A 23,674-nucleotide genomic window follows, 5' to 3' on the forward strand; every position below is an offset into this window, starting at 1 on the left:
GTATTAAATATTTTTTGGTTGGCTTGATATATAAGAATTTGTATTGTGAACCTTATGGTTTACATAATACGTTATAACACAACAATAACTAATTAATCGACTTATAAATTTTATATTAAATAATTTTAAAATTGAATAAATTAAATTTAGATTAATTTTTACTATAAATTTATTAATAAATATAAATTTTAAATTTGATGATGATGATGATGGTTAATGTCTATTGAGACCAAATTTTGGTCTATTGAACCTAAGAAACGAATTATTTAGTTTGATTTAAGATTTTATCCCTATGCTCAAAAAGCTTGGAGAGAAGTCTCCCAAACTCACTATAATTTTGACATCGTAAGAGGCTAGGAAGGTCAGTGTTGTAACAAAGATTATGAAACTGAGATCTAATGTGGTTGTATGCGGGGCACTCTAAGAGGAAGTGTTTTTCATCCTCAATGTTCATATTCTCACAAAGATGGTAGATCCTTTCCATCCATGGTGTTTTAAGAACAACCCAATGACCCGTTTCACTATGTAGCTCATGAGAGTTCATTCTAATCTTGGCTATATTAATTTTCTTCTTTGAACTAGCTAAAACAAAGAGATACTTTTGATTTTCTAGGGTGGGGTTCATGACCTCCTTATAATATCTTAATTTTCTTTTAGCTGCTAAATCTTTCTCGCACCACATTTATTCTTTGGACTTAGAAGTAACCATATTTTTAATGTTATTAATGTTTTGCAATGCAACATTTTCATCAATCTCCCAATGGTTTAACTAGGCCCTCGTGTCTTTATACCAACCTCGTTTGAGCCTTAGGTCGTTTTCGCTGGAATTTAAAGCTAGCTTAGGAAGTCTATGGTCTCCTATGTTATTGAGTTTGTGCTTGTACAACAGAAGCCTAGTCATAGCTAGGATTTCGATAGGGGAAAGACCCACTTCTAAAAAGAGAATAGGATAGGGTGTATTGCTTTTAATTTTGAGGTTATACATTATAAAACGCTTTTGGATTTTCTCAATCTTTCTCTAGGCTTCTCTAGAGATGTTGCAACCCCAAACCTCACATCCATATAAGATAACAAGAGTGACTAAAGTTTCAAAGATATATTCAAATTGTTTTTATTTTTCAAATACACAAAATTGAATTATAAAATTTAACTAAATTTTATAGCCATTATATTCCATAAAAAAATATATTAAGTAGAGTGAGAATAATGGCACTAGGGGAAAATAAAAGTATATAAGATTTGTAAAAAGTAGGCATCACATGCTTTTAAAAAGAAAAAGTAGATAATATTTTCAAAATGGAGGCGTGTGACTTTTGTAGTTGTAATAGCGCAAGTAATTGTGCGCACCACTTTGCATATTAAAATGTTTTTCATTTAAATAAAGTTTAGATGTTAGAGTTTTTTTTTTTAAATGCTGGATAAAGATAAAAATATTAAAGATATAAATTGATTAAATGTTAAAAACATAAATTTATTATAATAAAAAAATAAGGTAACCAAAACTTTGTTCCTAGTAAGAGAATGGGGAAACTCAAATAAATAGAATCGAAAGAAACTTTAATATTAAACAACCAACAATCTCATTTTCAACAATCAAGCAAAAATCTCATATTCAACAATCTCATATTGCAAGGATTGGAGAAATACATTGAAATATATATTAACACCAAACAAAGTTAAATATTTTGTTCATAGTTTCCAATCTAACCAAAACCACCAAAAACACATTACACACATATAGTGTAGAGATCGTATTAGACCATTCTCACAGAGGTAATATATGGAAGAAATAAAATCTGAGATTCTCGATTTGTGTGATTTGTAGTGCTCCACACCACACTATTCACAACATTCAAGTAGCACTACTCATAAAACTATAAGACATATTCAATGAGGATAATGATTTGTTAAAACTTAATATCACAATGAAAGTAAATCTAGGTCGTCAGTTGAGTATGGCTAGTTTTTGAGCATATTTGATGCTCTCATCAATAATTCCTTCTAGACTATATTTATATTTGAATCCCAAATCTAATAATTTCTTGGATGAAATGCTACCACCACCACTAGCAGACCATGATTCATCCAACTTGCATCAATCCATCAATCAGTGTAATAACAAATTACAGAAAATTGGAGGATGTCATACACCTATTATCACATCAAAAAAAAAAATATACGTAAAAGAAATAAAATAATTAGTACCACCATCTGGGACGTGGTCTTTCCTCCTCCCTACTCCCTTTTCATGGGAACCCTTCTCCAGTTAGGCGAGGTAGTTAGGGCTTATTTTCTAGAAACTTCCTTTTTCCAACTTCTTCTAAAGAAGTTACAACATCTATTAATATCCAGTCATTTCTTATTTACAAAAAAAATAACAATATTATTCATTCAAACAAGTAACAGCAATAGTAACTAGTTTGTTCTTACTGTAGTAAAATAAAAATATTTACAACTTTTCGGGAGCATTACATCTCCCCCCTGAAATCAAACATCGTCCTGATGTTTTTGACCACAAATAGCTTCGGATAAGCTTCTTTAATGAGTTGTTCATCCTCCCAGGTGGCCTCCTCTGGTCCAAAGTGCTGCCATTGCACTTTAACCTGGGAAATGGCTCGTTTTCGCAACATTACTTCTCTCCGATCGAGTATAGTCAGTGGCTCGACCAGGAACTCTCCTTCCGGTTCGACCTGAAACACACAATATTTAAATTAGTTTTACCTTTAACATCAAATTATCTGGCCTACCTAAGGTTACCTTCTTACCTGAATGTCTTGCCAACTGACTATGTGCTTAGGATCATAAATGTATCTTTTTAAAACCAACACATGGAATACATTGTGGACCCAAATATGGCTTGGTAGGGCTAGCTAGTATGCCACTAGCCCAACCCTTGCTAAAATTTGAAATGGTCCACAGAACCGGGGTGCCAGCTTGGGACACCCACTCCATTGTAACGCACTCCTCTTCGCTCGAATCCTTACATACACATGATCACCTACTTGATATTCTTTAAAATTTCTTTTCTAATCAGCGAAACTCTTTTGTCTATCTTGGGCTGCTTTTAAGTTGGCTCGTACTTTCTTGACCATTCCTTCCATCTCTTTTAACATTTCGGGTCCCAACATTAGCTTGTCTTCTGGTCCTCCCCAACTGGAGGGTGTGCGGCATTTCCATCCATACAGTACTTCAAACGGGCTCATCTGCAAAGAGGTATGATAGCCGTTATTGTATGCAAATTCGACCAAGTGCAGATAGTCTTCCCATTTTGTTGGCTGCTGCATTACATAAGATCTTAGCATATCTTCCACAACCTGATTCACCCATTCTATTTGTCCATCTGTTTGAGGGTGATAGGTAGTACTGAAGTTTAATTGAGTTCCTAACCCCTCAAACAAGGTTCTCCAGAAGGCTGATGTGAACTTTACATCCCAGTCAGAGATTATAGTTTTAGGTAACCCATGCAGCCTGAAGATATTTTGCATAAAAATATTGGCAATCTGAACTGCTTTAAAAGTGGACTGAACTGGTATAAAATGAGCTGATTTACTTAATTTTTCTACCACCACCATGATGGAATCGTTGTTTCTTTTGGTTTTGGGTAAACCTATTATAAAGTCCATAGAAATAATTTCCCACTTCCACTCCGGAATTGGTAGCGGATGTAATAACCCAGTAGGGTGTTGATGCTCTGTTTTGATTTGTTGGCACTCCAAGCAACGTGCTAAGTATTCTGTTACATCTCTTTTCATGCCAGGCCAGTAATACTCCTTCCGGAGTGTAGTAATCAGTTTTTGGTACCTTGGGTGTCCTGCATAGGGAATTTTGTGGAATTCATCCAAAATAAAACTTTTAATGTTACCTTGGTTGGGTACATATAATCTCTTTTTATAATTCAGCATACCGGTAGCATCCACCGCATATCCTTGTCGGTATTCGTGGTTGGTTGGATTTTGAGTTTGTTGTCCCATTTGTTGATAATTCAGATCCTGTTTTGGTGCTTTTTTAATCATCTCGGTGAAAGTGGACCGCCCTTCACTGCAAGAAATTTCGTAGAGGCAATGTACCTTCAGACTTAAAGTTTTCGCTACCCGATTCTCTTTCCTTTTCAGGTGCTTAATTTCAAAGTCAAAACCACTTAAGAAGTCTACCCATCGAGTATGCCTATCATTTAAGGTGGGCTGGTTGAAATAATTAGTCAAGTTGTGATGGTCCATCATCAATCGAAACTTTTTACCCATGAGATAGTGACCCCACATTTATAAAGTGTGAATAAAAGCTGTCAACTCCAAATCGTAAGTGGAATATTTCTACTCATAATCCTTTAATTTCCTAGATTCGTTGGTGATTACTTTACCTTCCTGGATTAATACTCCACTTACCCCTTCCTTACTTGTGTCTGTTCACACCACAAAGTCCTTACTTGGATCTGCTATGCTTAATATTGGCGTCGTGGTGAGCAAATATTTAAGCTACTCAAATTTTTTTTGGCATTTGGCTATTCATTTAAAAATTTTCCACTTCTTCTGCAGGGAGGTGATTAGATAGGCCACTCTCGAGAATCCTTCCACTAACCATCTATAGTAACCTAATAATCTCATGAAGGATCTTATATCTGCTACGTCCTTCGGTACTGGTCATTCCAATATGGTCTCTATCTTCTCGAGATCCACCGCAATTCCATATTTAAAAATAATATGTCCTAAGTACTGAATTTGTTCCTTAAATAAACCACACTTGCTATATTTGACATACAACTAATGTTCTCGAAGAGTTTTTAAAACCAATGTAAGGTGTTCCTTATGTTCCTCCATATTCCGAGAATATAACAATATATCATCAATAAAAATTAACACAAATTTGTCTAAGTACTGATGGAATATGCTATTCATTAAACACATGAAAGTCGTGGGGGCGTTGGTTAACCCAAAGGGTAATACCACTAACTCGTAATGTCCATAACGAGTTCTAAAGGAAATTTTGACTATATCCTCTTCCTTGATCCTGATCTTGTGATATCCGGATCATAAATCAATTTTTGAAAATATGGTTGCCCCTTTTACTTGGTCAAAATTTTTATCAATATGGGGTAAAGGGTAGTTATTTTTGATTGTCAACTTATTTAGCTGAAAATAGTCCATACACATATGAAGGGTTCCATACTTCGTCTTGACGGACAGCATGAGAGCTCCCCAGGGTGACACACTGGGGCGAATGTAATTTTTATCCAACAACTCCTGCAATTGCATTTTTAATTCAGTCAATTCTGGTATGCTGATATGGTAGGGAGTGTGGGACACTGGGGATGCCCCAAGTACCAAATCAATTGTGAATTCTATGTCCCTCTTGGGTGGCAGTCTTCGCATCTCCTCAGGGAACACATCAGCAAAGTCTTGGACCACTGGAATACTGTCCAAAGTGGTAATCTTATCTTTGGAGTTGGTATAACCAACCTGTATAGCATAGACCTCACACCTTTTCCTAATACATTTTTCTAGTTGGGAGGCGGTTATCGGTCGAATCTGTACTAACCTCAAGATACCTTGCATTTCCTGCTTTTCCCCTAGTTCATTCATGTAGCTCATAGTTTTTGTTTTACATTCTATAATGGACCAGTGTTTTTCCATCCAGTCCATGCCTATCAATGCATCGTACGATCCAAGGGGAAGCACGTTTAGATCTGCCATCAAAGGTTGACCAACTATTTTCAAAGAATAGTTGTTGTCCTTGGCCAACACATGTCTCCTTGCCCGAGTTGCCAGCTGTACCAGCCATGGTTTTTTAAACTTGACAGTCTGTAGTTTACATTATTCCACAACTTTAGGAGTAATGTAGCTTAATGTAGCTCCAGGATCAATTAATACAGACACAGTATGATGAAGAATCTTACCTCCAAACTCCACCATAGTTGGCTAATATTCTGCCTGGTGGTCTTCGAGAGCGGCATTAATTTTTAGTATACTTCGGGCCACATCGCCTATTGTAGATGCTTCGTGGATTTGCGAAACCTGTTCGGTGCCTTTTCAATGTGGACAGTTTTTAACATAGTGCGGGCCTCCACATCCCTAGCATTGCATTGGAGGCCTCGCTGTCCCTTCATTATCTATTTTACCAGATTTCTCACTGAATCTGGGTTCAGAAGGTGGCTTAAATCTGGGCTAGTTCTTATGTTGATTTCTGCTATTTTGTCCTTTGGAAAATCCTTTGCTCACACCACCATGATTCCCTTTATTACCCACAGAAATCTTACTACTTTTCTTGTCAACCCATCTTTTTCCCAGAATTTCTCCCTTTTGCTTACTTTGCTGATAGCAGATCCTGGCCTTTCGTATAACCTCATCCATCATTTTTGGGTTGTCGAACTCAATTCTTTCTCTCATTTCCAAGGGTAGACTGCTGACGAACCGTTGAACCTTGGCCTTTTCCTCTCGTATGTAAGGTACATAACGGAGTAAAGAGGTGAATCGGGTGATAAACTCATCCATTGTTTGCTGCCCAAGTCACAGGTCGTGAAATTATTTTGCTTTTTCGTCGTAGAATTGTTCAGTCAAATATCTTTCCTTAATTTTTTTTTGGAACTTTTCCCATGTTATGTTCTGTTCATTTCCTCCTCGAACAATCTTGACCTCTTCCCACCATAAGGTGGCCTTCCCTTGTAATTGGAAGATAGCCAACCGAGCTTTTAGATTGTGATCATATTCATATAGTTGGAAGTATTTATTCATGTTAATAAGCAAGGCTTCCATGACCTCCTCCCATTCTCCATCGAAGAGTGGCGGCTTAATCTTCCGAAACTCACCCTGCAATTCCACTCACTGCCTTTTTGATGTGGGATGTTCAGAAGCATTATCTGACTTCTCCTCCTGATTCTCCTCCCCTCCTACTGTTCCTTCATGTTCCGTGTGGTAACCTTGTTCTTTTGACATCCATTCTTGCTCAGGGTTAGGGATCAGCTGGCACTGGTTCTGCTTGTCGGACAAACTTTTCATAATTTTTCCTGCTCTATGGTTAATCTTCAATTTTCCTTCCGTAGGCGGGAAATCCCATTCTTCAGTTCCTGAATCGTTTCCAATATTGTAAGATTAGTTTTGTGAGCCTCCTCTCCTAACTGCACCCAAATTTCAGGGTTATTTTCAGGCAACGTTGCTGGTCCTGAGCCAACCACATTCCTATGTGGAATACTATCTGTCCTCCTCATAGTATGTTGTTGTGTTGATTCCCTAGTCTCATCAAATTAGTGGTTACCACAGTTCAGAAACAAAACAAGAAATAACATGTTATTTTCGCTTAAAGTATTTGCCAGAGGTCTCAATTTTGATAACTTAAGCTCTGATACCACATGTCATACACCTATTATCACACAAAAAAAATAATATACGTAAATGAAATAAAATAATTAATACCACCATCAGGGATGTGGTCTTTCACCTTAAGTTTCATTACATTAAACGATACAAGGCTACATAAAATAAGAAATTGGTGATTGCTGGTAAAGTTTTCTGATAACAATGACGTGATTGACTCCACTACAGATGCTATCAACTACATTTAAGTCCACAGTACCACCATTACAGTCGCATTTAACTTCTCACTAGCTGTAGAGTTCACTCGATCTTCACACCTGGCATAACATTTACTCCTGCTCTGTCATGGTGGCGTGGCACGGGCAGGCTGTCCATCTGCTACTGTGCACCTCGGGTTCCTCCACCCATCGACAACAGAGGCTTTGGTTTTTTGATCCGAGGGCTAAGCTTTTCCCAGAGAGTTTCACATTTGTGTACAATGGAGGTAGGGTTCATTCTGCCCCTTTGTTCCTTGGCGCCTGCTCTTGCACCGCTTCTCCTTTCGTAGGTCGAATCTGTCTGCAATGTTGGGTCTTCGATTTGGGGGTTCAACCATAGAAGCTGGGCTATCAAAAAACCCTCCGCTGTTAATTCATGTAAGCATTTTACCTGAGATTATTTTCCTCAATGTGTAATTTCTTTATTTTCATTTTCAGCATAATCCTTACAGTAACAACTTTATTGCATTCTTAATGTAGGGGAAATAGTTGTGGGGCCAAGGGATGCCAGCATGCAGCGAGGGAAAGGCAAAGTTCTTCAAGCTCCCTCCCTCCAGTGAAGGCCTCCAGGTAAGCTCTAGTGGCTCTGCTAAAAGTTTCAATGTCATGGGTCAATTTGTCAGTTGGAGTTCTCAGGGTAACGGAGTTGCTAGGACTCTGTTCCATTCTACAACAAAAGGGTTTTTATAGTCTTGTTTCTTATTATTTGTCAGTCATGGCACTCATCCTTAACTGTTCCGGAACAAAGCGCCTTGTTGTTTTCCTGATTTATGTTGGCTCCTTAGAGCCGTGGGCTTCTCATGGCCTGTGACCTGGCCGCATTGGCGTAAACTCATGTTCTGTTTCTCTTTTAGTTAGTTCTCTAGAGTTATAGTAGCATAATGCACTGGGTCTGATGTTGTAGTACTGTTTAAAGTTATCTTGGGTCGAGACCCTGTAAATCTCTCCAGCTAAGTTGTTAAATTTTCATTATGCTCAAGTTTGGACGGAGACCTTGATTCTGGTCTGAATGTGCTATATTGTTTTTATTTAACTTGAATTTAAGCCGAGTCCATAAGGACTTCTGAGCATGTATATGAACTGTCTATCTGGGGTTTTCTTTTAGAATCTCCCCTAATACTTTGGAATATGGTTTAATTTATTTGCATTCCAAACTCTGAAATATTTGCACTCATTTTCTATCGACCGTTATGTGTTTTGGATTTATTCTTATATTCAGAAGAATAGACAATGCTTTAGCTTTTCTTGCATAATTCTATGGATATATCTTAAAACTATTAGTTCTGTGTAGTTATGTGCTGATGAATTCTGTTGTGCATGTCAATTAGTCCATATATTTATCTGGTCATTGTCTTTCTGCAATGTGTTTCCACATTTGGTATACATTGGATTTACTATAGCGAGTTTTCTTTTTCACTTATCGGTATAATGTTTGCCCATTACCATTCGTTATGACCCTCTAAGGGTTCCTTCTCGCCTTAGGGTCATGGAAGGAACTCTACAGAGACTTGGGTCTTATCTATCAGTGCACATCTTTACCTGTACAGGTCCATTCGTCCTATTGGGTGTTATGTGGTTTATGCTATTACCTTAATACAACAGTTTTGTTTTGGCTTAGACATGTATTTGTTAATTTTATTTCTGTTATGATAATTCCACGTATCTCCAAGCTTCACTTTGCATTTTATTTCTAATTCTGCTATAGTAATGTATTAGTTTTCTCTCCAACTTAGTAATGAATTTCTAAAGAAACTAAATCCACCATCTTGCACCTAATTTGTGTACATTATAATACCTAACTTCATTCAGTTATTTCTTCGTTAACGAGTAATTCGTTCCGAATATTTAATTTGTTACATTATAGAAGTCAACTTTCATTCTATTACTATTTCAATAGCAATTAAATCTTTTCGATCATAAGTATTTAACCAATACAAAACAGACTTCAACTTACTATTTCTGAGTACGGAATCAAGACCAGTTTTACACAGAATAACCCTATGTTATTTTTTTCTTGGAATAAAAGTCTAATTCTTAACCAAGTAATTTCTGCTATCTTCTGATGTAAGCATTTCGGCTCTACCTTTCACAAATATTAAACACATAAAGATTGTTCAACAGATTCCTCCAGGTGGGTTTTCACTTACCTGGTCTTTCCAAGATTGTAAAGGACTCCACTAGAAAATTCACCTTCGTTCTCTATTGACTTTCATCCACCTGACCATGAGATTCATCTCCCCCCAAACTTGCTCGCAAGACCTCTGTCTTATGGCATTTTTCTCCCTTTTTTCGTCTAACCTATTAGCATGGTTTTTCCTCCCCCCTACTCCCTTTTCTTGGGAGCCCTTCTCCAGTTAGGGGAGGTAGTTAGGGTTTATTTTCTGGCAACTGCCCTTTTCTAACTTCTTCCAAAAAAGTTACAACATCTATTAATATCCAGTCATTTCTTATTTACAAAAAAAATAACAATATTATTCATTCAAACAAGTAAAAACAATAGTAACCAGTTTGTTCTTACTGTAGTAAAATAAAAGTATTTACAACTTTCCGGGAGCATTACAGAGGGACTCAGTAAACAATATGTAGGTGACAATTCAAACCAAATATATGTGGAAACATAATGGTGTAAGGGATAACTGACTTTGCAGTTATTTTGTACTATGGATAGTGTCCATAAATGAAATTTTCAAAGTCTGGCATGGTAATTGTATGGCCACAACAAAGAGAGCGTCCCTTTGCAGATCGGTGCTCCATCAGAAATATATGAGCATTGCAGATATCTTGAGCATGGATGAGCGAGACTATATTTGGTAGGAAGTGAATGGACTGTAGCAATCCATACGATAAGGGATCGCCTATGGATTACGCCACATTTGATAGCCATAAAAAATTAGAAATATCAGAAAGCCCATAGGGAGGAAAAAAACAAAGGAATGTTAAGAAATAAAAATTGATCGATGATAAGCAACCAGTTGTACCTGTGATCAACGACAATGTCACATGGACAGTAGTGGGTATTTTGGCGGTAATGAATGGGCCTGCAATTATGGGCGGGATAATACTGATCACATTTATAGTCTCCTTTCTAAATTCCAATGCAGCTTTCTCCGCAAGTGTTTTTGATTCTGCATAAAATTGCAAAGAAAGAATGCATATTATACCGTTCACGTGTTGTAAAATGTGCATATATCAGAAAAATTTAAAATATTGCACATTAAAATGTAGATTGATCATTAATTAAAATTATATTGTACATGAAAAAATTATAAATTTTAAACACTTGCATTTTCATTTAAATATGTAAAGAAGAAAAAGAGTTTCCGAATAAATGCATATGAAGAATGGGAGATCACAAAATTCAACTTAATCTTTATTTAAACCTTAAAATAAATGGAAAAATTAGAAAAAAAAATGGAAATATGATATATCATTAATTTCAACTCAATCCTTCATTCTAAATATTTGATTTAAACCTAACAAAAAAAATGACATAGGGTATCATCAATTTCAACTCAATCTCTTTCTACACATATTTGATTTAAAAAATGATACTATGATTTTTTTTTCCTTGTAAAATAATGTGTTAGGGGAGTGGTGATGAATATATGTATATTATATAAATTTATGTAAAAAAGTCGTAAGAAAATTTATTTAACCATGTACATGTTTTCACAAATTTAAATTTATTTCAATTTTCTATATAAATTTATGTAAAAAAGCTGTAAGAAAATTTATTTAACCATGTACATGTTTTCACATATTTAAATTTATTTCAATTTTCTTTACTTGCTATTTGATAGATTAAAAAACAAAACAAAATTAAAATAGCTTCCTTCATGTATTAGTCTAAATTTAAATTAGAATATATTTTAATTTAATATATGTAGATATGTTTTCTTATTCATAATTTTTTTAATTTAATTTTTTGTCTTATAATTATAAATAGAAAATATTGACATATTTTTAATATTTATCTATAAATTTTTAATTATAAAATATTTAAGAATTGAATAATTTGATGGTTACATGCTATAAAGATAAGACACTCACAATGTTTGTAAAACAAAAACAGAAAAACTGGGAACATAAATGCCTTCGAGTAATAGGAATAGAGAGAAGACACTTACAGAAAGGTAAGAATATGTGCAAACAAAGAATATGTATGAACAATACACATAATTTTGAAACAAAAATTGTAAGATACAACAACAGAAAAGATAGAAAGTACTCTCTCTTTTTTAAATGAAAAGAAAGCATTTTTTCCATTGAAAAAATAAAAAAAATGCTTACCCAACTTTCATGTTTGTTTTCTCTGATGGAGTCCACTAAACTCCACAAGGATTCGTCGACATGGGCAGTTTCATTGACCGTGGATGTTGTGGTCAGAGGCGAAGTGCAGACGACATACCTCACGCTTTAAACTCACTTGCACAATCTCAGAACATTCAGTGTTCCTCAGATTGCAGCGTCTATGATCTCATAGTCTCTGTATATTGAAATACGCTTATTAAGTGTTCGTGCTTATTAAGTGTATCTTGGGAACTGAAATCTGTGGCAGTGGCAACATGAAAGATGCTGCGGTAGCCATAGATGGCAGAACTTAAGCTCCCTTCTTGGCGCAGATCTGCATTGAAGAGACGAAGCCTCTCTTGTGTTAAGTGTGAAGCCAAATTCATGCAGGATTCTAGATCCTTTTACACTGCCAATAGTTTCTAGAATCACATGTAGGATTCTAGATTCTTCTACACCACCAATAGTTTCTAGATATTTCTACACCGCCATTAGTTTCTAGATCATTCCAGATCTCCATCTGAATCACATACACGATTCTAGATCCTTCTTCTACCTCTATAAAATTGTAATTGCTCTGGCCAAGGAAAGCAAGCCAAGGCCCAAGCTTGTTATGTAATGCAAAGTGATTTCTGTTCTCCAGTGATTGTTTTATCTATTTTGCTGTTTCTAATTTTGTAATCTTGTTGTTTCTCCATTTTTCTATCTCTGTGAATTATTCTCTGCTTTTGCTATCTAAGTCTCTGAGTATAAATCCGTTGTGTGTTATGTATGCTCTGCTCTAACAACTGGTATCAGAGTTAGGGTCGAATATCCACTGTGCAAGCTGCTTAGTGCATTCTCCTTACTCTGGCAGCATTCAATAAAACATTGGCTATTACCTCTAGAGCTATTGAAGGATCTGTCTAGGAAATAGTTGAGGAACGATGGAACTAAAAGACAGTTGTTGTAAGAAAAACAAGGTCGTGGAACTATGTTGAAACGTGTTGTTGGAGTTTGAAACGTGGAGATTGGAGTTGAAACGTGGTGTTCATAAGTTTTTTTTACATCAAGCTTGCACATATATGTTAAGTTTTTTCTCAAACCAACATATATATGTATGAAATGTGAAAAGGTTAAAACATTATATATGTTTTTTGTATTTATTATGAAACTTATATAATTATATGTTGGAATTTTGAAAAGTATATTTTGAAAGGAGCAGGAATTTTGAAAAGGGTATTTTAAAACGAGGAAGGTCATTATTACTAAGTTTTAAAGAGTAATAATTAAAGTTTTATTTTTAAGTGGAGTTTTTGTGTTTTGGGGCATGAATTTGATTGAAAATGGAGACAACTGTTACAGATATGGAGAAGTTGAGCGGGGCTAATTTTTCCCTATGGAAATCACAGATGGAGGATATACTGATTTTAAAGGATCAGTATTTGCCGATTGAAGTGACAACAAAGAAACCCTCATCGATGACAAATGAAGAGTGGAATAAGCTAGATAGAAAGGTGATTTCAACAATCCACCAATATTTAGAAAAGAATGTTTATTTCAATGTGTCCGGAGAAAAGACAACAGAAGGATTATGGAAGAAGCTCTGTGATCTATATGAAAAGAGCACGGCATCAAACAAAGTGTTCTTGATGAAGAAGATTTATAATATCAAAATGAAGGAGGGTGCTTCAGTTGCTAAGCACTTGAATGCATTTAATACTATTACTAATCAACTTGCCTCTGTTAAAATCATTTTAGATGATGAAATTAGAGCCATTTTGCTAATGTGTTCTATGCTAGACAGTTGGGAAAATTTAATTGTAGCTATGAGCACTTCAACAACTACTGGGACCCTGAAGTTTGATGATTTCAGTAGCAGTTGAATGAATGAGGAGCTACACTACAACAATTGTGGAAAACCAGGGAGGAGAGGCTCTAGCTCTAGCTAATCGTGGTAGAATGGATCGAGGCTGGCAAGGGCGATTAAGATCAAGAGGCTGATCAAAATCAAGGAGAGGAAGGATCATCTGCTTTCATTGTGGCAAACCTGGGCACATGAAGAAAGAATGTCGATTTTGGAAGAAAGGACAAAAGGATCAGAGACCATCTAATACAAATCATAAGTCATCCAACACAAATGAAGGTGAGACTACTGCTGTAGCCACACATGGTGATGTGTCGTTTACTATTTTACTAGAGGATGCATGTGTATATACATCTAGCAGTATTTTTTATTGGATCCTTGACTCTGGGGCATCTCACCATGTAATCCCATGCAAAGATAGTTTTGTTTCATATAATCCTAGTGATTATGGTAGAGTGCATTTGGGGAATAATCATTTTTGCAGTATTGTTGGAGTGGGAGATGTCCAGATCAAGATGAAAGATGGAAAAGATATATTGTTGAAACAGGTTAGGCATGTACTAGAAATGCGTATGAGTTTAATCTCTATGGGACTACTGGATGATGAAGGCTATTCCACAAGCTTTGGAAAAGGAGGCTGGAAAATTAACAAAGGATCATTGGTCATGGCCAAAGGACCCAAGGCAGGAACATTATACACATTGAAGAAACTGATAGAAAAATTAGATTTGGTTGTTGTCACAAAAGAAGGAAGTTCAGCAAATCTGTGGCATAAACATTTGGGTCACATGAGCGAGAAGGGATTAAAAATCCTTATTGGTAAAAATTTATTACCACGTTTGAAATCCTACAATCTTGATCTTTGTGAGCATTGCATATATGGTAGACAAAGAAGGGTTTCATTTCTTAGAGGTGGCCATGACAGAAAGAAAAACATGTTAGAATTGGTACACTCATATGTGTTTGGGCATGTTAACATCAAATCATTAAGAGGAGCATCATATTTTCTAACATTTATAGATGATGCTTCCAGGAAGGTTTGGGCATATCCTATGAAATGTAAAAGTGAAGTGTTTGGAATATTTCAAAAATTCCATGTTGCTATTGAAAGAGAGACTAACAAGTTGCTGAAGTGTTTAAGAATAGATAATGGTGGAGAATATTTCTCAAATGCATTTAAGGAATACTGTAACAAGTTTGGCATAAAGCATGAGAAGACTGTGCCTGGTACTCCTCAATAGAATGGTGTCGCAGAAAGGATGAATCGCACCATAATGGAAAAGGTGTGAATTATGTTGTCCAATTCTAGTTTGGAGAAGAATTTTTGCACTGACGTAGTTAGGACCGCTTGCTACCTCATAAATAGATCTCCAACTACAACCTTGGATGGCGGTATCCCTGAAGTAGTTTGAAATAATAAGAATTTGAATTATTCTCACTTGAAAATCTTTGGATGTGAAGCATTCGTACATATTCCCAAAGAAAATAGAATTAAGGTAGATGATAAATCTATGAAATTCGTTTTTTTGGGATATGCGGATGAAGGTTTTGGTTATCGTCTATGGGATCGAGTCAAACATAAAATTATTAGAAGCAAGGATGTTATATTTAATGGGTCAGAAATGTTCAAGAGGACTATAGGTGAGTTGGAGGTCAAGAAGGTTATTGATAGGTTTGAAGAGCATTAGGAAAACATACCACCAATACAAGAAAATGAACAGCAAATTCAGCAGCATGAAGAACAACAACTAGAAAATGATGAACAACAAGAAGAAGGAATCTTACAGGAACCTTTACAGGAGATTCAACCTGATAATGCACCACCACAGTTGGTTCGTAGATCTTCTAGGCCTCATAAGCCTTCACAAAGGTATCCTCCTTCAAACTATATTTTGTTGAGTGATGAAGGTGAACCCAATTGTTTTCAAGAAGCTTGTAAAGTTGAGCACAGTGACGAATGGAAGAAGAAATGAACTCTTTGCTGGAAAATAAAACATGGGAGTTGGTAAACCTTCCAAAAGGTAGAAGGGCTCTACAAAACAAATGGGTTTACAGGATTAATCATTAAGGTGACTAAAAGAAGGAGAGGTATAAAGAAAGGCTAGTGGTGAAAGGTTTTGCCCGAAAAGAAGGTATTGACTTCAATGAAAGTTTTTCACCTATTGTTAAAATGTCATCCATTAGAGTCATTCTTGGTCTAGTCGCTGGTTTAGACCTAGAATATGAATAGTTAGATGTAAAACTGCATTCCTTCATGGTGAATTGGAGGAAGAAATTTATATGGAGCAGCCATAAGATTTCATAGAAAAATGCAAAGAAGGCTTTGTTTGTAGGTTGAAGAAGAGTTTCTATGGGTTCAAATAGGCACCTCGACAATGGTACAAGAAATTTGATTCATTCATGTAGGAACATGGTTTTCAGAGGTTGGAAGCTTACCATTGCGTCTATATCAAGAGGTATGATCAAGGAAAGTATATCATATTATTGTTATATGTGGATGACATGTGGATTTTTGGGCATGATAAGAATAAGATCAATAGATTGAAGAAAGATTTAGGTAGCGAATTTGCAATGAAGGATTTGGGACTAGCACAATAGATACTGGGCATGCAGATTATGCGTGATAGGAAAAACAAAAGGTTGTGGCTGTCACAAGAAAAAATATGAAGAAGGTGCTTGACAGGTTTAATATGAAGGATGCCAAGCTAGTTGGTACACCCCTTGCAGCCCACTTCAAGCTGAGTACTGAATTATTTCCTAGTGATGACAAGGAGAAAAAATGGATGAGCAAGATTCCTTATGCTTCAATAGTTGGCAGTTTGATGTATGCCATGGTATGCACACGACCAGACATTGCATATTCAGTGGGAGGAGTGAGTAGGTTCCTTGCCAATCCAGACAAACAACATTGGCAAGCAGTAAAATGGATTTTGAGGTATTTCAAGGGTACTAGTCATCATTGTTTATTTTTTGGTCATGATGAGATTGTGCTTGAAGGATTTACAGATGCAGATATGGTTAGAGATATGGATACCAGAAAATCCACTACAGGTTATTTGTATACATTTGCAGGTGCAACAATATCTTGAGTGTCAAGGCTACAAAGAATAGTAGCCCTCTCTACAACAGAAGCAGAGTACAAAGCTACAACAGAAGCTTGTAAAGAGATGTTGTGGACGCAGCGATTCCTAGGAGAGATAGGAATAAAGTAGGACAAGTATGTGTTATATTGTGATAGTCAGAGTGCCATTCACTTGGCGAAAAACCTAGCATGTCATTCAAAAACCAAGCACATTGACTTAAGGTACCATTGGATCCGGTATGTGTTGGAGAAAGAACAGTTATCCTTGGAAAAGGTCCATACAGATACGAACCCTACTGATATGCTCACTAAGATTCTACCACGAAAGAAACATGAGTTATGTAGAGGCATGGTAGGACTCGGTGTGACTTGATTCATATTTGGCTTCAAGTGGGAGAATGTTAAGTGTGAAGCCAAATTCATGTAGGATTCTAGATCCTTCTACACCGCCAATAGTTTCTAGAATCACATGCAGGATTCTGGATTCTTCTACACTGCCAATAGTTTCTAGATCTTTCTACGCCGCCATTAGTTTCTACATCATTCCAGAACTCCATCTGAATCACATACAGGAATCTAGATCCTTCTTGTGCCTCTATAAAATAGTAATTGCTTTGGCCAAGGAAAGCAAGCCAAGGCCAAGCCTATTATGTAACGAAAAGTGATTTCTGTTCTCCAATGATTGTTTTATCTAATCTGTTGTTTCTGACTGAGTAATCTTGTTTTTTCTCCATTTGTCTGTCTTTGTGAATTATTCTTTGCTTTTCCCTCTCATTATAAATCCGTTGTGTGTTCTAACATCTTGGGCCCCTGGGAGTGAGAGAAGACATGAATTCTTTGAGACTTGTGAACATTCAGAGTTCCTCTCACAAGAGTCTCAATGACTTCTTTCTGTACAAAACAATTCCATTAATACCATATTGTTCTCCCAAAAACATCAGTAACTTTATGTTTTATTGTTTCTCTTACCTTCGAATCCTAGGAACGAAAATCCATGGGAGTTGCAACATGGGGAAGATGCCCTGGCCGTGGATGGCAGAATCAAAGCTTCCTTCCTCACAGAGATCTGCTCTGAAGACGAAGCATCTCTTGGGCCCGTGGGAGTGAGAGAAGACATGAATTCTTTGATGGGCTCTCTGGATCTCTGAGACTGGCATGCACTGTGTGGCCGTTCTCTAGTAGAGTCTTTACGAGCCATGATCCAATGCATCCCTGTGCTCCTGTCACGCACACGGGGAGGCCCATCCCTTCAGGGGCAGCAACAATGATATTTATTTTTGTGACTCTTTTTTTCTCGATTTTTTATGGAATTGTAATAAAATTGCATAACGATCAAAACAAAATAATTATAATATTTTATAAAATAATAATCCCACTTCACATTTAGATAATAATTAGACAAAAAAAAAATTATAGTCTATTACACATCCACAAATAAGTAATAATAATTTCACTACACACTAGATCAAAAACTCTGGTGTAATAATTAAATAGAAAATTATGCTCTCCATAAGTGACTTTAACATAAAAGTAAAAAACAATAAAATTAATCGTAATATTTAATTTTTCAAAATAAAAGTTGATTCATCAATATTAATCTTACTACACCCTTAGCTAATAAAAATATAGCAATATATACATAATTTTTCAAAATAAAAGTTGATTCATCAATATTAATCTTACTACACCCTTAGCTAATAAAAATATAGCAATATATTCATAAGAAATTTAATTTTCTACCCCTAATCATCGAAGCAATATATAACGAAGAAATTTAATCTTCTCCCCCTTACAATGTAGTGCAAGGCAAATCGTTTTTTGGTGTGAAACATAGTTACCAAGTTAGGCAGTATTCGGTCAAAAATTTCGAAAATTCCCGGTACGATTCTATTAGTGTAACAACCTCATTTTCAGCAATCAAGCAGCAAACTCATATTGCAAGAAATCTCTTATTGCAAGGATTGGAGAAACACATTGAAATATATATTAACAGTAAATAAATTTAAACATTTTTTTCATAGTTGCCAATCCAAACAAAAGCACCAAAAACACATTATACCCATATAGTGCAAAGACAGTATCACGCCATTCTCACTATGGTAATGTATGGAAGAAATAACATCTCACATCTATGTGATTTGTAGTGCTCCAAACCTCAGTGTTAACAACATTCAAGTAGCACTACTCATAAAATTGTAAGACATATTCAATGAGGCTAATGATTTGTTAAAACTTAATATCACAATGAAAGCAATTTTAGGTTAATGATTTGTTAAAACTTAATATCACAATGAAAGTAAATCTAGGTCGTCACTTGAGTGTGGCTAGTTTCTGAACATATTGGATGCTGTCATCAATAATCTCCTCTAGACTATACTTATATTTGAACCCCAAATCTAATAATTTCTTGGATGAAATGCTACCACCACCGCTAGCAGACTGTGATTCATCCAACCTGCATCAATCAATCAATCAACGTAATAACAAATTATAGAAAATTGAAGGAACCCAGTAAACAATATGCAGGTGACAATTTAAACCAAATATATGTGGAAAAGTAATTTTGTAAGGGATAACTGACTTTGCAGTTATTTTGTACTGTGGATAGCGTCCAGAAATGAAATGTGCAAACTCTCGCATGCTAATGGTATGGCCAGAGCAAAGATAGCGTCCCTCCGCAGATGGGTGGTCCATCAAAAATATATGAGCATTACAGATATCTTGAACATGGATGAGCGAGACTGTATTTGGTAGGAAGTGAATGGATTGTAGCAATCCATATGATAAGGGATCACCTATGGATTACGCCACATTTGACAGCCATAAAAAATCAGAAACATCAGAAACCCCATAGGAAAAAAAAATGAAGGAATGTTACAAAATACAAATGGATCGATGATAAGAAACAAATTGTACCTGTGATCAAGGATAATGTTGCATGGACGCTAGAGGGTATTTTGGCGGTCATGAAAGGGCCTGCAATTATGGGCGGGATAATACTGATCACATTTATACCCTCCTCCTTTCCAAATTCTAGTGCAGCTTTCTCTGCAAGTGTTTTTGATTCTGCGTAAAACTACAAAGAAAGAATGCATATTATACAATTCACGTGTTGTAAAATTTGCATATATAAGAAAAAATTAAACTAATTGCACATTAAAATGCAGATTGATCATTAATTAAAAGTATATTGTACATGAAAAAGATTATAAATGTCAATCAGACTTTCATTTTCATTTAAATATGTAAAGAAGAAAAAAAGTTTCCAGGTAAATGCATATGACGAATGGGAGATCACAAAATTCAACTTAATCTTTATTTAAACCTTAAAATAAAGAAAAAAAATTAGGAAAAATAACCTCAAAGAAATATGATATATCATTAATTTCAACGCAATCCTTCCCTCTAAATATTTGATTTAAACCTAACAAAAAATACTAAGGATATCATCAATTTCAACTCAATCTCTCCCTCTAACTAAAAGATATAAAATTTAATGAAAAAAAAGGAAAATTAAATGAGAAAAATTAGGAATAGTAACAACCAAGAAAATTTGGTAGGTGATGGATTTCAACTCAATCTCTTTGTCTAAATATTTGATTTAAAAAATGATACTATGATTTTTCTTTCTCGAGAAATAATGTGTTAGGGATCTCTTTGTCTAAATATTTGATTTAAAAAATGATACTATGATTTTTCTTTCTCGAGAAATAATGTGTTAGGGGAGTGGTGAGGATTATATGTATAATATGAAAATTTATTTTAAAAGGGTGTAAGAAAAATTATTTAACAGTGTACATGTTTTTGAACTTAGATTTATTTGATAGATTAAAAATCAAAACAAAATTAAAATAACTTTCTTAGGTGTATTAGTCTAAATTTAAATTAGAATATATTCTAATTTAATATATGGATATACCTTTTCTTTTTTGAATATTCATAATTTCTTTAATTCAAATTTTTGTCTTATAATTATAAATAAAAAACATTAACATATTTTCAATATTTATCTACAAATTTTTAATTATAAGATATTTTATATTTTTAAAATCATTTTATTTTCACAGATAAATATAAAATCATTATATAAATTATTATGTGAAAAATAACAAAACAGTAACAAAATCATTAATTTTAAAAACTATAAAATAATAATTAACTATAAAATAATTAACTATAAACCAAATGTGATGGTATAAAGTAACTATTTTCACGAATATATATTCATTATCTAAATGAATTAGAATTTCAATGGTTGTTACCCTTAAACTTTAATAAATTCAAAAGTAACTATTTTCACGAATATATATTCGTTATTTAAATGAATTAGAATTTCAATTGTTTTCCTTAATCTTTAATAAATTAAAAAAAAAAAAAAAAATCGATTTGTAGGATGGATCTGTATAGGTTCAAAGTAGAGTTTATCTGATCAAAGATCTTACCTAATCCTAACTCTTCTCTCATGGAGTCCAATCAAGTCCAGCATGGTGTATTAAGAATTAGCTTAAATTGATTTTATTCTAGATTTATATATTTTATTTTTATATCTATAAGTTTTAATTGATCACATCTTTTGAAGAAAGTTTCACTTCTATATTTTACAGAATATTTATTTCTTACTTACAAGGTTCTTAAATTTAAACTATATAATTCATAATATATAACATGTAAGTGTATATGATTCTTAAATTTAAACTATATAATTCATAACATATAACATGCAAGTTTATATTAAAAATACAGCGAAAAAGTAGTTTACAAATTATTGTACTTGCTTTCACAAATACAAATTCATTTCAATTCACTGATCTGAATTCATTTCAATTTTATTAAATGGCTTTGTTCGATGGACTCGTCTGAATTAATGGTTTTCTATGATGGATCTGACTCAGTTAAAATTAGAACGTATGTGATAAAAACGCTTACCCAACCTGTCTGAAATCAGGTTGTTGATCTTCTCTCCATGACTTGGAGACAGGTAAGTATTATTTTACAGCTTACCCAACCTGTCTGAAATAAGGTTGTTGATCTTCTCTCCAAGAGAGGAATTGACTTGGAGACAGGTAAGTACTATTTTGCAGCTTACTCAACCTGTCTGAAATCAGGTTGTCGATTTTCTCTCCAAGAGAGGAATTGACTTGGAGACAGGTAAGTATTATTTTGCAGCTTACCCAACCTGTCTGAAATGAGGTTGTTGATCTTCTCTCCAAGAGAGGAATTGACTTGGAGACAGGTAAGTATTATTTTGCAGCTTATGTACAGGGTTGGATACATCAACTTTATTTAGGGATTGAATAATTTGATGGTTACATGCTGTAATATAAGATATTTATAATGTTTGAAAAACAAGAACAGAAATCCTTTTTTAACAAAAATGGATAAGGAAGACGCTTACGAAAAGATAGGAATATATGCAAACAGAGAATATGTATAGATTAAGGATGATACACATCATTTTGAAACAGAAATTGTAAGATACAGCAACAGAAAAGATAGAAAGTAGAATGTTTGAAATCAACACTGAATTTACTCTCTTTTTTTAAATGAAAAAAAGAAAAAGCAAAAAAATAAAAAGGCGCTTACCCAACTTTCACGTTTGTTTTCTCTGATGGAGTCCACTGAACTCCACAACGATTCGTCGACATGGGCACTTTCGTCGGCCGTGGATGCTGCGGTGAGAGATGAAGTGCACACGACACGCCTCACGCTTGGAACTCGCTTGCACGATCTCAGAACATTCAGTGTTCCTCGGATTGCAGCCTCTATGATCTCATTCTACCGACAACCAATATTTGGTTCAGTTTTGTAGTCCCTGTATATTGAAATATGCTTATTAAGTGTTCGTGCTTACCTCCGGATCCTGGGAACCGAAATCTGTGGGAGTGGCAACATGAAAGACGCCGCGGCAGCCATGGATGGCAGAATCGAAACTCCCTTCCTCGCAGAGATCTGCTCTGAAAAGACGAAGCCTCTCTTGGGCCCCTGGGAATGAGAGAAGGCATGAATTCTTTGATGGGCTGTCTGGATCTCTGAGAGTGGCATGCACTGTGTGGCCATTCTCCAGCAGGGTCTTTACGAGCCATGATCCGATGTATCCCCCTGCACCTGTTACACAAACTGGAAGGCCCATTGCTTCAGAAGGAGGAACAATGGCGCTCATTTTTGTCTCTCTTCCCTTTCGAGAGGTGTCAATGTGGATAATCGGAGAATCACATCACGATTTAAACATCCGATGCCGACCATTCCTGCGATATAATTCGTTCGCTGACCCTCGGATTCGTGTGTCGGCACTGCCGTGCCGATCACAATCTCCATACCAAACACGCAACCATGCACGTGGTTGGTAGTTTGCCACGATAGTACGTTGTGGTTTGTTGAAGGAGTTGTCTTTAAAGAGACCGGTGGGTTTTTCTTGAAATGTTTACATTAGATGAACAAGAATGTGCGGGATTGGGTGTAAAGTCTAAATTCATAGATGTGGAAATTTCACTGTCGATACAAAGAGTTTTAAACAATTTAAAGTACAACTCTCTGGGCTCAGCAAAAGAAATGAATAGGGGATGTGGGTGTGGTCTAAATATAGTTACTAAATTTGAATTTAAATATGGAATGATGTGTGTTGTTCAAATTTGTTTTTCACGAGACAGTAATTTTTAAATATATAAAGAAATTTATTGTTAAATTTTTTATTTGAATTATATAATGTAAATAGATCTAATATGTAAATTTCATGAATTTTTAAATTTAAGATGAAATTGATTAGAAAAAAAAACATTAAATTTACCTATAAAATGATAAATTAATTATTAATATAAAAGATTATCTATAAAATTATTATTATTTTTTTCTCGATTTTGATAGCTATTACTATACCTCTTTAGCCCATGATAGTCTT

The 23,674-nt window shown here is 35.0% G+C and overlaps 1 protein-coding gene and 1 pseudogene across 1 annotated transcript; both read right to left on the bottom strand.

The window, feature by feature from the left end:
• Positions 1–1,945: 1,945 nt before the first annotated feature.
• On the bottom strand, positions 1,946–18,868 carry LOC149228822 (putative anthocyanidin reductase; annotated as a pseudogene).
• Positions 18,844–22,982, bottom strand: LOC149228823 (putative anthocyanidin reductase). Its single transcript, XM_089375736.1, has 5 exons — positions 22,631–22,982; positions 22,363–22,554; positions 19,696–19,855; positions 19,361–19,574; positions 18,844–19,234 (listed from the first exon to the last, which is right to left on the bottom strand). Exons 1-5 carry the CDS (start codon positions 22,937–22,939, stop codon positions 19,090–19,092), a joined length of 1,020 nt encoding a protein of 339 aa, XP_089231862.1. The 5' UTR covers positions 22,940–22,982; the 3' UTR covers positions 18,844–19,089.
• Positions 22,983–23,674: the final 692 nt, after the last annotated feature.

The sequence above is a fragment of the Pinus tabuliformis genome, chromosome J, assembly GCF_031772625.1.
Source record: "Pinus tabuliformis cultivar Carrire ecotype Pingquan chromosome J, CPIR1, whole genome shotgun sequence".
Lineage (NCBI taxonomy): Eukaryota > Viridiplantae > Streptophyta > Pinopsida > Pinales > Pinaceae > Pinus > Pinus tabuliformis.

Bases quoted from the DNA above. Each gene is read 5' to 3' on its own strand.
- LOC149228823 (XM_089375736.1), bottom strand. From the start codon at position 22,939: ATGAGCGCCATTGTTCCTCCTTCTGAAGCAATGGGCCTTCCAGTTTGT. The intron at 19,575-19,695 runs GTACAATTTGTT...CGTAATCCATAG, and splicing joins AACATTATCCTTGATCACAG to GTGATCCCTTATCATATGGA. The intron at 19,235-19,360 runs GTCAGTTATCCC...TGATTGATGCAG, and splicing joins CAGTACAAAATAACTGCAAA to GTTGGATGAATCACAGTCTG.